This window comes from Amblyomma americanum, chromosome 10 (genome assembly GCF_052857255.1).
Source record: "Amblyomma americanum isolate KBUSLIRL-KWMA chromosome 10, ASM5285725v1, whole genome shotgun sequence".
Classification (NCBI taxonomy): Eukaryota; Metazoa; Arthropoda; class Arachnida; order Ixodida; family Ixodidae; genus Amblyomma; species Amblyomma americanum.
In genome coordinates this window covers 122,177,730-122,191,584 of record NC_135506.1, presented here as the reverse complement: position 1 = coordinate 122,191,584, position 13,855 = coordinate 122,177,730, and the positions used below count along the sequence as shown (strand labels likewise).

Below are 13,855 nucleotides of genomic sequence, written 5' to 3'. Positions count from 1 at the left end.
CAGTTGTGGCCTGCCCTCTGCGTCGCCCTCTTTGTCCCTCACCGCTCTATTGATTGCTGCTGCTTCACCGACTGCGACCATTCCACCGCTTTGCCACTACCGGAATCCCGCGGGTTGGCGCACCTTGGACAACCGGTCAACCTGCTTCACCTGTTCGCTTGTCGGCCACATTTCCCGCCAGAGCCGCAGCCGTAGTTTTTCGCCACCTCAACCTAGCTCTAATTCCAGTCGTCGTCATGACTACGGTCATAGCTCTAATTAAGACAGTCGTACCGACTACGGACCCCGTCAGATGTCTTCCTGTGCTGAGGTCTCATACGCCTAGACACTCCGACTCCGCGAAAGTCCAGCGGCTCGTCTTCACCTAAGGTGCACCTCTCCCGTTCACCGCAGCGTCAACGCCCGTCCACTCCATCCCTACTTGGCTCTCATTTGGAAAGCTAACCAATGCAGAAGCCGGCCTTAAAATCCTCCCCTGACCCTTGCTATTCGCCACAATTTTCTCGATATCTGCGTGGATGGTGCACAAGCTACCGCTCTGATTGACACTCGCGCCCAAATTTCTGTCTTCAGTTCCTCCTTTTACCGTCTTCTCAAGAAGGTTGTGACACCCGCCATTTCCTCAGCCGTTCGTGCCAACCACGGCAGTGCTGCTGCAGCTAGTGCTGGGTGATTTGGTTATTGGTGTTCCTTCTGTCTGCGGCTTGTCGGACCTGCTGCTGAGCTATACCACGTAATAATATTTCGGTGTCCTGTCGTCGGATGACACAATACCCAACGTACCGCAGAAACAACTACGATGGCGGTTCGAATGATGTAAGTGCACGGTTCTCGATCGTTACGAGGGCCGGGTTGGCACAGACCATGGAGATTGATGCACCCATTTGACACCGAGGGTCCACTTACAGAATGTCCCGTTGAACACACAATATGCATTCGATAGGCAGAACTACACCAGCCGGCAGATGTCCTCCAGAAGAGGGAAGTCGTTGCTCGAAGCTTGTCTGCAACATTTGAATGCGATGCCCACCTGCGCGCGAAACGGAATTTCAGAATTCGGTGCAAAGAACGCCAGCGTGATCTCAGGAACAGAAACGTGTCTTCGAACGCCCTAGTAGAACACCGTCAAAATACGAGCCACTTGATTATTTGCAATTCAGCCCGGGAAAGCGAAAAAGAAAAATCATTCCGTACGCTACTGCTCAGCGAGTTTCGTTGCATTCAAATGACAAAGTTCACATTCAAATCACAGGACACGGCGCAATCTACCAGATATACGGCATGTACACCATATTTTTCGTTCTTAAGTAACGGGCCCTTCTTTTTCGGTCTCAAAGTGAACAAGGCACCCGTAGCAGTGCATAAATGTCAATTATTTTTACATTTTTCTTCATTATTAACCTTGGCAGGCGTGTGTATCTATAAACTTCTGGCTTTAGAAAAACGAGCCCACTGTTCAAGCCGCGACGTTTTGAAATACCTAGTTGCTTCAGCTATAGCGTAGTTTCAATTCTAGGTGTCGCAGTTTAATCTCTAGCACTGGATTTTTGATCAGGACGCTTTTTTACAGAAATGCGTATGATGTGTTTCCTTTAACTGAGTGTCCTGCTGGGTACCGAGAACATTCTGCAGTGGGCAGTAATGCGAAAGCGTTAACGCTGGCTTCCGAATGAAGTGTCGTCGTGCGTATTGTCACACTACTTTAGGATTCGCCGGAAGCGGTGGTGAAGTCACATTACAATCAGCAGTTGAAAGAAAGGTGTGATGTCTGACGAGGAGAATGGAGCGGTTGTTGTAGTGCCAGCTGCGCAGCAGTCAGTACGTGTGGACACTTTCCAGTGCTCTGTGGTTGGCGCGTCGATTCATGTGTGAGTACGCATGACGTGGCTAAAGGATAGAGCAGCGGCGAGGGATGGCTTTCCGAAAAGAAGACGTGCGTGTGCGTATCGTAATGATGCTTGTTGAGTAGCGACGAAGGGCTACGTCACATCTAACGTTATGACGTTCAGCTTCCCAAGGGTCATAAATGTTAGCAATTCTTTCAGTCGCCACTGCCTTGGTGGAATTTACAACTCAAGGTCTCCGCCGAGTAGCCGGACATGCCTTGTTGGCAGCCACCCTAAGAAATGAAAACAATGGAGGGTACATAATAATTCTGATTGCTAAATATTATTAAGTGTTTCATAATTCTGGGTAAACAATGAACGTCACAAGCCTTCTTTTTTCCGTTCAGGCATAAGAAGACTGAGCCTGGATGCCGAGTTCATGATGGGCGGCCCAACAGGCTGGCCTGTGCAGTTCTGCTGGACGTATGTCTGCCCCTTGCTACTAGCGGTGAGTTGGTGTAAATATATCTTAAAGAGACACTGAGGGAAAATTGAAGTTGGCTTCTATCGACACAATACCAGCTCCTGATCACAAAAACGCCACCCTTACTGAAAACAAAGCTCTTGTATGGTAGAAAATCGCAAGAAACAAAATACAGGTATCGCCGCCACAGGCCAATCTCGCAAGTTCGAGCGTGATGACGTCATAGGACAAGAGACACCACCGTGGAGGAATTTTTCTTCCTACATGTCTGCCATGAATCTTTGAGGCTTATTGATAAAGGAAGGTTGCGCGGTTCAATAATATTGAAGGAAGTTTTATTTTGAAACCGATAGTGCGCTTTCTCACTCAAGGAAGACATACAAAAGACAACGTGAATTTTGGAAGCAAAGAAAACAGATCCTTGGCGGCGCCACAGGCGGCCAGGAGAGTTTCAATCTGTTATGGCGCTTCGGGTCTATGAGCTTTGCGTGCCCCTTGGTTTTGTTTTTGACGCGCCTCGATTTACAAGCGCAGAACAGCAGAGGAGCTCGTAATGCCGCTTCAAGTGCTATTTAACCTTTGAAGGAGCCTGTTACGGCTGGTCGGATGATTACTACGGTCGATGAAAAACTATGATGGCAAGATGGTCGGCGATCGTACAGGGCAGTTAGCTAGCAGTATAAAGAGCACTTGTGTCTTCGTACACTCGCCCGGCGAAGCATTCCCGGCTGTGACAGTCAACATCAAACAACTTAACGGAAATAGTTTATTAGGGAGAATGGACGAGATACAAGGCAGTTAAGAAAAAGATTTGGAACCTGCAAAGCCCGTTACTCGGCTCTCCTCCAAGCCCTTTGTTTGCGGCTCCATTCTATAGCTTCGGCAGATGGGCGGAGCTGTTCTGTTCTAGCTCTCAGCTAATTTAATTCATTCAGAGTACACATCTGAAGGTACATGCAAGTTGGCGAAGGAGCCCGATCCAGTGGACTCCGTAAATGCGCGGAACCCGTTGAAGCGTCGTGCGTCGGCTTTACTTTCAAGCCGACAACTTTAAACGCGAGCGCCCTTGAGCACCCTTCCGTTTTTTGTGGCAAAAAAAAACAAGTAAATTACCTGGTCCTTGCAACGGCGGGAATCTTCCTCGACGCCACCTGCTGAACACTGCAACAGCGCCTTTCGAGGAATCACAATCCATTGGCTTCAAAACCACGGCTAGCCTCCGATGGGCGCGACGCGCCGACCTTGTCCTCGCCCCTCGCGACTCTCCGCACTGGGTTTACAATGTTTATTTAGCAACGGCTGCTCACGGCGGAAGAGGGAAACGACCCGCCGGCGCCTAACCTTAACCGTGCTCCCTCAAAGGCCATCACTCTCTGTGGGGCGGAGGTCGCTGAAATGCAGGCCGGAGTTCTTGCGAGAACTTCGTCGTCGGGTTCGGAAACGGGATTCATTGTAACGCTGCCAAGACGCCGGTGCAAACGTAAACAAAGGGATGGTAGCGACCTTCGATAGATTCGTTCAACGTGCCGCGGCGGTAGCTTTCATTTCGGCTCCTGCTAGACCGCACCGCTAGCCACCGGAAATCACGGAGTCTGTGTTTACATCATGTTGCACGTTACTCCGTCCTATGACGTAATAATAGGACGCAGTTACGTCATAAAAGTGCCCCAAGTTTGTTTCGGAGCGGCGTGAAAAACGTTTTCAACTTCGAATCCAAATTTCTTTAAAAAAAGTGCATCTTTCCATCCCGGACAAGCGGAAACGAAGCCACAAAACGCCGAACTATCAGATTTTGCTAGTAAAAGAAAATTTGATAGCGTTCTCCTCACAGGCCCTTTAATAACGCGAATAGAGGCGCATCACTGCAAAGTTGTAGGGGGACCTCTAAGTACGAAAGGGTGCGCAGGATCAAAGGGAGTTTATGTTCAGCGTTTTTCCCCCGAAATCGTATCGTTAAACGATGGCAACGGTTGAAATCAGTTCCTTAAGCTCGTACTAGCAAATTCTGATAGGTTGTTTTGACTTCCTTAAAAATCTGTTTAAGCGTCGAATACGGAGTGCAAATACAAACCGAGAAGGTAGGTACAAACCCTCCTAGTTGGCACGGCTGCCAGCATGTGTGGCATGGCGGTGAACACTCAAAATCATTGAAAGAATTTTAGGTGCTCGGTGCATCCCATACGGCCGTCGCAAATGGTTGCTGTGAACGCAGGAAGCCATTCATAGGTTTTATTTTACAGCTGTAAGGAAGAGTCGACCACGATAACGACCAAGTTGCCGCAGAATCTCTCGTGATTATTAAAATATTCCTATTGAGTTACGCGGACTTCGCCAATGGTTGCCAACATTAGCTGCTAGCAGCTATTTTTTTTATTTCTGCTCATTCTCTATGTCCTGTCTTTTGTGTGAGCAGTTGGTTCCAAAAGTAGGAAGTACCAACTCGCTCAAAATGCAACGCTTCTGGACTAGTTGCTGTGTCCGCGAAAGCTCAGGGAATGAGTCATGAGTAGAAATGATCCTCTGAATGTTGGCAGCCAGCGAAATGAGGACACGATACTGGCTTTCGAAAAGCTTGCTTCCAAGGTGGACACGGGAAGAAAAAAGAGGGGCTTGTTATGAATTACATGACAGAAGCCAACAGTCACAGAAAAAAGGGAGCATAGGGGATTGCATTTTTTATTTTGAGTTTTAATCAATGGGAGATTAATAAAAGCAGTTAAATAACAACCGTATGCCGCTGGTGGGATCCGAACCCACGACCTTCAAATTTCGCGCCCAGTGCTCTGCCAACTGAGCTACGGTGACGGCAGTCTACTCTTCTCCTTTGGGTATATTTATGTGTAGTGTAATAGAACTTTGAAACTGTTCACTAGTGCCACTATCATCCATAGCGATAGACGTATTATGTGTTGTATTACCGCGAATGCCACGTACGCACGTGATCGACCGGTGTGGGCGGAAGCGGTGTGAGAATTTTTGTGTGCTATCTGTAGCATCAAGACTGCCAGAATCGAGGCCATCGTTAGCTAATAAAAGACAAGGGAGGGAAAAGTGAAGCTCGTTATGACATACATGGCGGAAGCCAACAGTCAACGAAACCAAGGGGCATTGGGGATATTTTCTCGTTTTTATTTTCATCAATGGGAGAATAATAAAAGCAGAAGAAAAGCAATCACATGCCGCAAGTGGGATCCGAACCCACAAACCCACGGTAAAACAGGACGTACTACATGCGCCGCTATTGAAGAGGGCGGCGCTGGTGAACACTCTCAACGTTCTGTTACACTGCACATAAATACCCACTGAAAGCAGTAGATTGGACAGCCATCGTCGAAGTGCTGTTTGTCGAGCACCGGATGCGAAATTCGGAGGTTGGAGGTTCGGATCCTACCGGCCGCATATGGTAATTTTTCTTCTACTTTTATTAATCTCCCATTGATCAAAATTAAAACGAAAAAATCTGCTATGCTCCTAGGTTTCGGTGATTCTTGGCTTCCATTATGTATGTCAAAAAGAGCCCCTCTTTTCCCTTGTCTTGTCTCGTCAATAGCTACGAGCTACCTAGGGCTTCGATTCTGGTAGTCGTGATGCCATATGTAGCTTAAAAGAGTTCTCACACCACTTCCGTGCTGAGCGGTTTAGCACGTTCCTGCCATTCATGAAAACCACTAATTAAAAAACTGCATCCCCCATGCTCTTTTGTTTTCGGTGACCGTTCGCTTCCGTCATGTTTTTTCCAAGGTTAGCCGTTTTCCTTTCGCACAAAAGCTCGAAACGTCTAAATATCTAGGTTTCCTGGACGTTAAGAATCTAGCGTCTTCTCTTGGCCGTTAGTGGAACGCACTCCGTGAATTAATGGGGATATATTAAACTGAGAAAACTAGATTCCCGAGAGATTCGGCGTCAACGAGGTAATTACCATTGCCAACTCTTCCTCATCGTCGCAACACCTTACCTAAAAAATGCTTCCTGCGCTCACAGCAATCATGCTCGAAGGTCATAGGAGATCCATCGGGTGAACTGAACACCGTATATTTCAGCGCTGATATTGAGTGTTCATGCCGCGTGACACGTATCGGCAGCCATGATAACTTCAAAGTTAAAGTCAACTTTATTTTCAGCATCCAACGTCCACTGGACAGGAGTGATGTTGAGAGGGAGGGAGGGCAGGCAAAAAGCCTTAAAAAAGGCTTTACAAGGCCCCGCCCCGTGCAGATGACAGCAACGCAGGGCTGGCAAAAAATAGGTGTATGCAAGTTAAAAGAGAGAACAAAAAGAAAATGATTCAAAAATACACATGTCAGCAAAAAATAAACTCACGGTGAGTCCATTTTCTGTTCATGAACGAAAAAGAAACAATATATGGAGACTAGGGTTTTCCCAACAAAACTTTACGATAAATTCGTGCGCATTTTTTCCACACTGTAATAACAAGCAAAGAAAAATGTCAAGGCAATAGCAGTGCAAGGAGCAAAAAACAAAAGCAAAAAACAGGCGCGGAAAAATGTAGCTAACATGTAAGTTTACTTATGCAAACTACAAGGCTAAACGCTCGAGAAAAAGCAATATTACACATGAAAAAGACAGAACATTGCACAAGGGACGTTAGGAATGTTCAAGGAAATCAGAATTTAACACAGTCGGCAAGATGTACCGTAGCATCTGGCGACCATAATTTGTACGTGTATCATAGCTGCCTTGCGTCATATACAGTGTGAGGTAACTTCAGAGCCGCAAGTTCCTTGAGATAAGGGTCATTTTCCTTCATCGAGGTTTGATAGCATGAGGTAAGCAGTGAATTGTGAAGAATAGGAAGTGGGACTAGACCTAGGTTCTCAAAAAGTGGCCCGGTGTGTGCGTCGTAAGGAGCAAAAGAAATGATGCACGCAACTCCCTTTTGCAATTTATGTATTTTGGTGATGTCCGTAGCAGTGGCAGTGCCCCACGCTAAGTAGCAATATCTTAGAGTGGAGAAAACAGGCAATAATAAAGGAGTAACTTGATCTCTGGCGGCAAAAGAAAACGTAAGCGCGATATTATTGCGACGCCATCAGATATTTTGGAGCAAGTCGCTTGAACGTGAGCGTCCCAAAAAATGTTTTCTTGAAAATGAACTCCGAGACTTCTAACAATGGACACCATTTCAACGTTGGATGCAGCAAGGCTAACATAGAAGGTTACGTTCGCCGGTTTGTTTTTCGGGCGGAATAAAACTGCTTTAGTTTTCGAGACATTTATAATTAGCTTCTCACGCTCCAGTTTGGTAAAAGCGCAAGTACATTGCTTTATATGTGAGTTCGGTAAAGCTATGTCCAGGAAAAAAAAGACTCATGTCATCGGCACATACGATAAATCTAGTATGATCACTAATTTTACTAGTTCATTTACGTAAACATTAAATTATAATGGGCCGAGAATGCTGCCTTTGGGAACACCACTCCGGAGACGTGTAAAATTTGAAGTGTAACTATTCACTTGTACTTGCTTTTGTCGATTACTCAAGTAACTTTGCAGAAGAATCAGAAGTATGCCCCGAAAACCGTATATAAGCTATAAGAGTGGTATGGTTAATTCGATCGAAGGCCCTCGAGAAGTCCACGAAAATACCCAGCACATAGCGTTCTCCCTAAAAAGAGTCTAAAATGATTTCATTTTGTGTTGGTAACGCGGTCTCTGCTGAACGGTGCTTTGTAAACTCAAATTTCAGAGGTGGTATTAAGTTGTGCTTCGCGAGAAAACTGTTTATTCTTGTTTTGCATAAATTTTTCAATGCCGCTTGAGAAGACTGGTAGGATTGATATTGGTGTGTAACTGGACATGTTTTTTTTCCCCCTTTAAAAATGACAGACACTTTTGCCATTTGTAAGCGACATGAAAAATGCCCTGTCGAAAAATAAACGTTGATACCATGTTCAAACAGGGGCGCTAGAATATCAATGGCATGCTTAAACGGTTGAATCTTGAAATCATCAACTTCGACACACCTACTTGTTTTCAGGGACAAGAACACTTCTTTTATTTCAGGTACAGTCACCGGTAACAAAAATGCACTTTCTGGTATTCTGTTCTTCAGATAACTCATGCAATTGGGGTCAAGCTTACTGCGCGCCACAGACACAAAAGTTAATAAATGCTTCTGCGAGTTCGTGACCGATAAGGGTTTTGTCATTGCCAGTCAACTGAGTTGGACAGGCACTATGGTCTGAATGCATGGCGATTTAAAACAGAGTTTAAACGCTTCCACATGATGTCATATCGCTTGCTTGTATCATTGTTGAACAAGTTTTCAAAGTAATGCGTCTTACTTCTGCGCAAAATCTTTGTTTTATTTCGTTGTTTTTTAAACGATTTAAGGTTTTCTGAATTCCTAGTCTTAAGGAAGGGCTCAAAGAGAGCATTTTTTTTTAACGAATAGCCCTGAGACGTTCGAGTGTAACCGAAGGCTTGCGTGCTAATCGCGGAAGCGTTTTCGTCACATATGGAAAGCAACTCTTGTAGCACGCTTTCAGTTTTTTATCCTCAGTGAATATGTCACCTCAGCATCTTTAAAACGAAGGACCTCATGCCAATAAATTTTAGACAGGCAGTTACAAAATAGTTCAATCGTTCTGTTTTTTGTATTTATAAATCTGGTTACACGGGTATCCGAGGTTTTTGGCGGGAGCGAACCGCATCTGAGAACAAAACAAATCGTGAAGTGATCACTCACGTGTACAGCTAAAGTACCGGAACAAAGCGGTGTGTTTTTAGAGTGTGCGATAAAAACGTCAATCAACGTCGTCGTTTTCAGCTTAGTGCGGGTTGGCGCATGCGTGAGCTGTTAATAAGTTAGAAGCATGTGTGAGCTCCTAATAAGTTAATAAACTGAAGCGTTTGCCCGGATTTCCCGGGCTTTTTTTGCCCGAAATAACAATACAACTAGCTAACGTTTTTACAAACCTGAATGACGTCGAGTACGTAATGAGTGCCGCGGCATAGCAGCGTGTCCAATAAAAATGTCTCAGAAAAAAGGTTTTTCCACTTATAACCAGATGACCATTTTTCGCGATATAGCACAAATGTGGTTCTATTGGATCTTTATCGCTCAAATGTCAACTGCTATCTGTTTGTGGCGCTAATTAGAACGTCTGGGTTTAATTTTTTTAAAACAGCATGCTAAATTAAGAGGTTGACACCTCGGAACTTACTAGCCACGGGATACCCATGAGGTGAGCCGGGTTTCTTCCTTCAGAAGTTCCAGAAATATTATTGTGCTTGGAAAATTCTAGAGTTTATGGTTTATGAGATTTAGCGTCTCAAAGCTGCTCAGGCTTTTAAGGATGGCGTAATGGAGGGTTCCCGATATTCTCGACCCCCTTGGGTTCATTAACGTGCACTGACATCGCACAGTACATAGGTCTCCAGAATTTAGCTGTCATCTAATTGCGACTGCTGCGGTCACGATCAGAACCGCATTTCTGGGCTGATGTCTGTCTGTTTGGTAAACCTGCACTGTGTTTGCTGCATGCACATTACGCGCTTTTAACGTATGTTCTTCCAGCCATCAGTTGATGTGCGAGCTATGACAGGCGTCAATCAATACACGGTCTATGCGTCGACTTAAGAGTTGGCCGTTACAGCCTGAAGGGATTTCCTCTTTATAGAACACCATGTGGAAGTCACGACTCTTCACTGTCTAATCCTAGCGTGACGCAGTGTGCTTTTATGGATCTTGAAGGCAAAATACTAGTAATACCTGGTTTCATTGGTGCGCTTGAAAAGGGTCACTCTAAATATCTTAAGTTCAACTTAGGATAGTTACCTTTGCTTTATTTATTCCAGTGTCACAGCGATGTTCTTGTTTAACCACCGGTTACTCACATGGCTTAAATATCTTCGTGCTCTTTTATCCGTAGATGATCTGCATCAGCAGCCTCATTGCAAGCGAGCCGCTGACTCTGGGAAACTATATGTACCCGAAATGGTTGCAAATCTTCGGCAAACTGCTGGTGGTCTTCCCAATCTTGGCCATGCTTGGTGGGGCGTTTGTGCACTTGGCCAGATGCAAATGGGTGAGTCAGGGTTCGGGAAGATCCAATATTGAGCACATACCCGGCAGTCTGCGAGGGGGCAGCAGACGGTAAAAGTGAACTCTTCGACGGAACTACATTTCCGTCAACCTGCCTGTGCTACACTCAGAGTGCCCTATTTCTATTTAACATTTTCGTGTATTTTAGATCTTGACTCGGAGACTAAGAAAGGGTTAATTGGAGAGGTGGTTGCGGCCCTTGACCTATAGTGGGCGTGGTCGGGCTCGCAATGATTAAGATGATGATGAGGTAACATCAAGAACATTTATTTGTGTTGATCCCAGGGGTCAGCGATTTTTTAAAATCTTAAATATAGAGCCCTACTCCCAAGCTCCGAAAGATCTCATTCGATATGTTGTTTCGTTGTACGTGGTATAGTTCTTACTATAGTGCGTACTTCTGTTTTAAAAATAAACTATCGGTCCTTTAAGTGGAGGAGGGAAAGCTGATAACAGTACCTCTCTTTATTCCCTCTCACTTCAGCCTGTATTTAACAGGCCATGCACCGTACGGGCTACGTTAATATTATAACAGCATCGACTAATGCATCCAGCACACAAACAGCGGATGCTTGGCGCAAATATGCTGTCAGAGAAAACAATCTTATCTCCGTACGAATTAATTTTGTGGCTCGTCTCTATGTAGATGTTTTTCCAGGAACAAAAAAAATAATTAACTAATGAGAAAAATTAATTTAAAAATGGCACATTTTTTCTTCGCTACTCTACTCAAATTTATGACCTCAGTAACTAAGCGGTCCGGCTACAAGCGAACGGCGGTGCAGCCAAGCCTCAGAGGTCCGCGAACAGAATTGATCTTTAGGTTATCATAGAGTTTTGCTTGTGAAAATGCCACTTGGCGGTTATATCCGTACTCCGTTCTTTGCCCTTTTCTACCTTATTGAAACTTAGTTTTCAGAGAAAGCACCCTCATCGTCATCAAAACCTAATAATCGGAAACAGGCTAGCTTGAATTCTGTTAAGTGTATCCTAGTGCACAGCTTACATAACACAAAAACAGTGATATACGCTTCCCAGTACAAGGGCCATTGCCATGTGAAGATTCTTCCTCTAATGTGGGTCACTTTTTTCTACAGCGTAACTTTTATGCGTCCATGCTTGGGTTCAGTGAAGCATGGCGATGACTGTGTAACCATAAGAGCGCCAGGAGGGAAGGGGTGGAAAAGAGTAAAGGGGCGACAGCGCTCTAGCGGGATTGTGTGGCTGTGTCCCCAGAGGCAGCAGTATAAAAGGGCTCTCTATGTCTCCCTCAGCTGCGACTGATAAACGCACCACCAGAGCAGCACAGCACCGGCGGCCACAACATGTTCACGCCGTTCGTGCCACTGAAGCCAAAGCGCGGCGACGCCGGAGCTTTGACCCCAGTGCGCGGGCGGACGCAGCCGAGGGTATGCTGCGCCTCGTGGGGATCCCGGACTGCGTACTGCTGAGTTGGAGGCGGCGAGGTGGAACCCTCGTGCTTGAAAATGAAAACTGTATTGTGTTTCAGACACATGCCACCCTAAAGCGTAACGGCCCCCAGTCACAGAAAAGCCAGTGTTGCTGCTGCCGTCGCTGTGACGGAAAATCCAAACTGGTGGAAAAGGTCGCTGTTACAAGGGGCACTATCCATATAAGCTACGCATCAGAAACCCCCTGATCCTAGGATGGCGAGGGAGGAAAGCTACCGCTACGCCTTGCAGGCATGCTCGTACGGGTTGGTTAAAGAAGCACTTTTTATGCATGACATGGGGTCTTTCACATAATGATTGTGATTGTCAAAAAAGAAACTGTGTCCGTATTAGTGTGGCCAACAAAGACATATGTCGCCTCATACCCTTGAAGGTGGAGCATAGGTGTGTACCTAATTTTTGCATGCCTTCGCCTACCACAAGGCCTCATTTATCGCTTTCAGCAACTGCGGGGGAAAGTTATGGTCCCCGAATGAAGGTGGGATGAGAGCTGAATGACATGTGCATAAAAATTTTACTGTCTCATGTTTGCCTAGAATGTAGTAGATTGAGCTAATCAAAAAACAGCTCTCCACAGCAGCAATGAATTTCGCGTTGTCGGGTATAGAATTGGCCTGCAACCTTTTTTTAAATCTTTGACAATCGCTGAATTGACGCCATGGTTCAGTCGTCTCTGGGCTTGAGCTTATGATAAGAAACGCGGAGCACTGTGCATTGAGCCAACCACAACAAACTAAGAATGAAAGAAAAAGTTGAGGGACAACTGAAATCCATCGTTGTATTGAACTGGCCGCAGTAAGCAACAAGTTTATAAGCGGTGATTTCCTGAACTTACACTTTCCGCTGCCTTGTGGGCCATTAAATTCATAATACAATGCTCAGCCCTCCTCACTGAACTCCGTAGCCACGTTAAAAATATGGTTGGAAAGACATCAGTTTTGATAGCTAAAAGAGAAGAAAGATTGGGGGGCAAGCTAACTCCCCTGGACAACGTATCGACCTGAGGAGATGTTTTCATCTGGGCGCACTCGAAAACAACTCTTCGTTTGTAAACCTTGTTCTCTAAGTATTTTGCTTTCTCCCCGCCCCGATAACTAGGACAAATTCTCTAGAGAGTCGGAAATCCAGGCGAACGAACTTGGAATTGGTCCGCTCCCTTCACTTTATTGCCCGTAACCACGTGTAATACGCAGCTCTGCGACTGCATGCAGAACTACTCCGAGGCCACGAAACCTCGACCCGAGTGGGGTCCCAAGAACCCAGATACTCTTAAGCGGTACCGACTGTTCCTGTTCGAGAGGGGCGTCGTCCCGCCCGGAATGACCAAGGCCGACCACGAGCCGCTCAAGAACGCGATGGCTGTTGATGCCGCCGCTGTGGCCGCTGCCGTCGGTACTGAAGAGCCCGGACCGGACGCGAGTGGTGCCCCACCTACCCCCCCTGCACCGTCCGTGGTTGGCGCGGCTGCGCCCGCTGGCAATGCTGATGATGACGAGCCGGCTGATTTCTTAAATGCGTAGGATTCAGCATTCGTTTGCAGAATTCCTAAATAAATATCCGCATTTTCCTTGTTATTGTGTCAAGCCTATGTGTGGGACTTTTCAAGGAAAACGGCGCAAAACATACTCCATATTGGAAATTAAAAGCACAGGTTTCTACAAGTGTAGTGCACCGATAGCACTACACATGCGCCTAATAGTTCCTCGGATCGAATACGTTTCCTTTCAGTACAGTTGCAAGTTTGCGTTCGTCTGTGTTTTTCCTCCAATACGTTCTGTATATTTTGCGCAGTTTTCCTTGAAATGCTTGTTCATCAAATAGCCCAAAGTCTGCGCTACCAATCACTATGTGAAGGATTTTCTTTGCATAAACGGGGTTGATTTTTGCGCAGTAGCTTCCGCCCATAGTCAATTTTGGTTTGGTGGGCATCAGTCCTGTCTTTGGGGCAGGAAAACGGGATAGCGGGCGCTGCCAGATTGGCGCTCCGCACTCCTGAGGTCACGTG

General features: G+C 46.0%; 1 protein-coding gene across 1 annotated transcript in view; it reads left to right on the top strand.

Moving 5' to 3' along the window:
* LOC144107151 (sodium- and chloride-dependent glycine transporter 2-like) overlaps window positions 1-13,424 on the top strand; it is a 77,241-nt gene extending 63,817 nt beyond the window's left edge. Inside the window, exons 12-14 of the mRNA XM_077640145.1 lie at window positions 2,234-2,334; window positions 10,206-10,361; window positions 13,062-13,424. Of these exons, the coding sequence (XP_077496271.1) occupies window positions 2,234-2,334; window positions 10,206-10,361; window positions 13,062-13,370 (566 nt within the window). The 3' untranslated portion in view covers window positions 13,371-13,424. The remainder of the gene's footprint in view (window positions 1-2,233; window positions 2,335-10,205; window positions 10,362-13,061) is intronic.
* The last annotated feature ends 431 nt before the right edge of the window (window positions 13,425-13,855 follow it).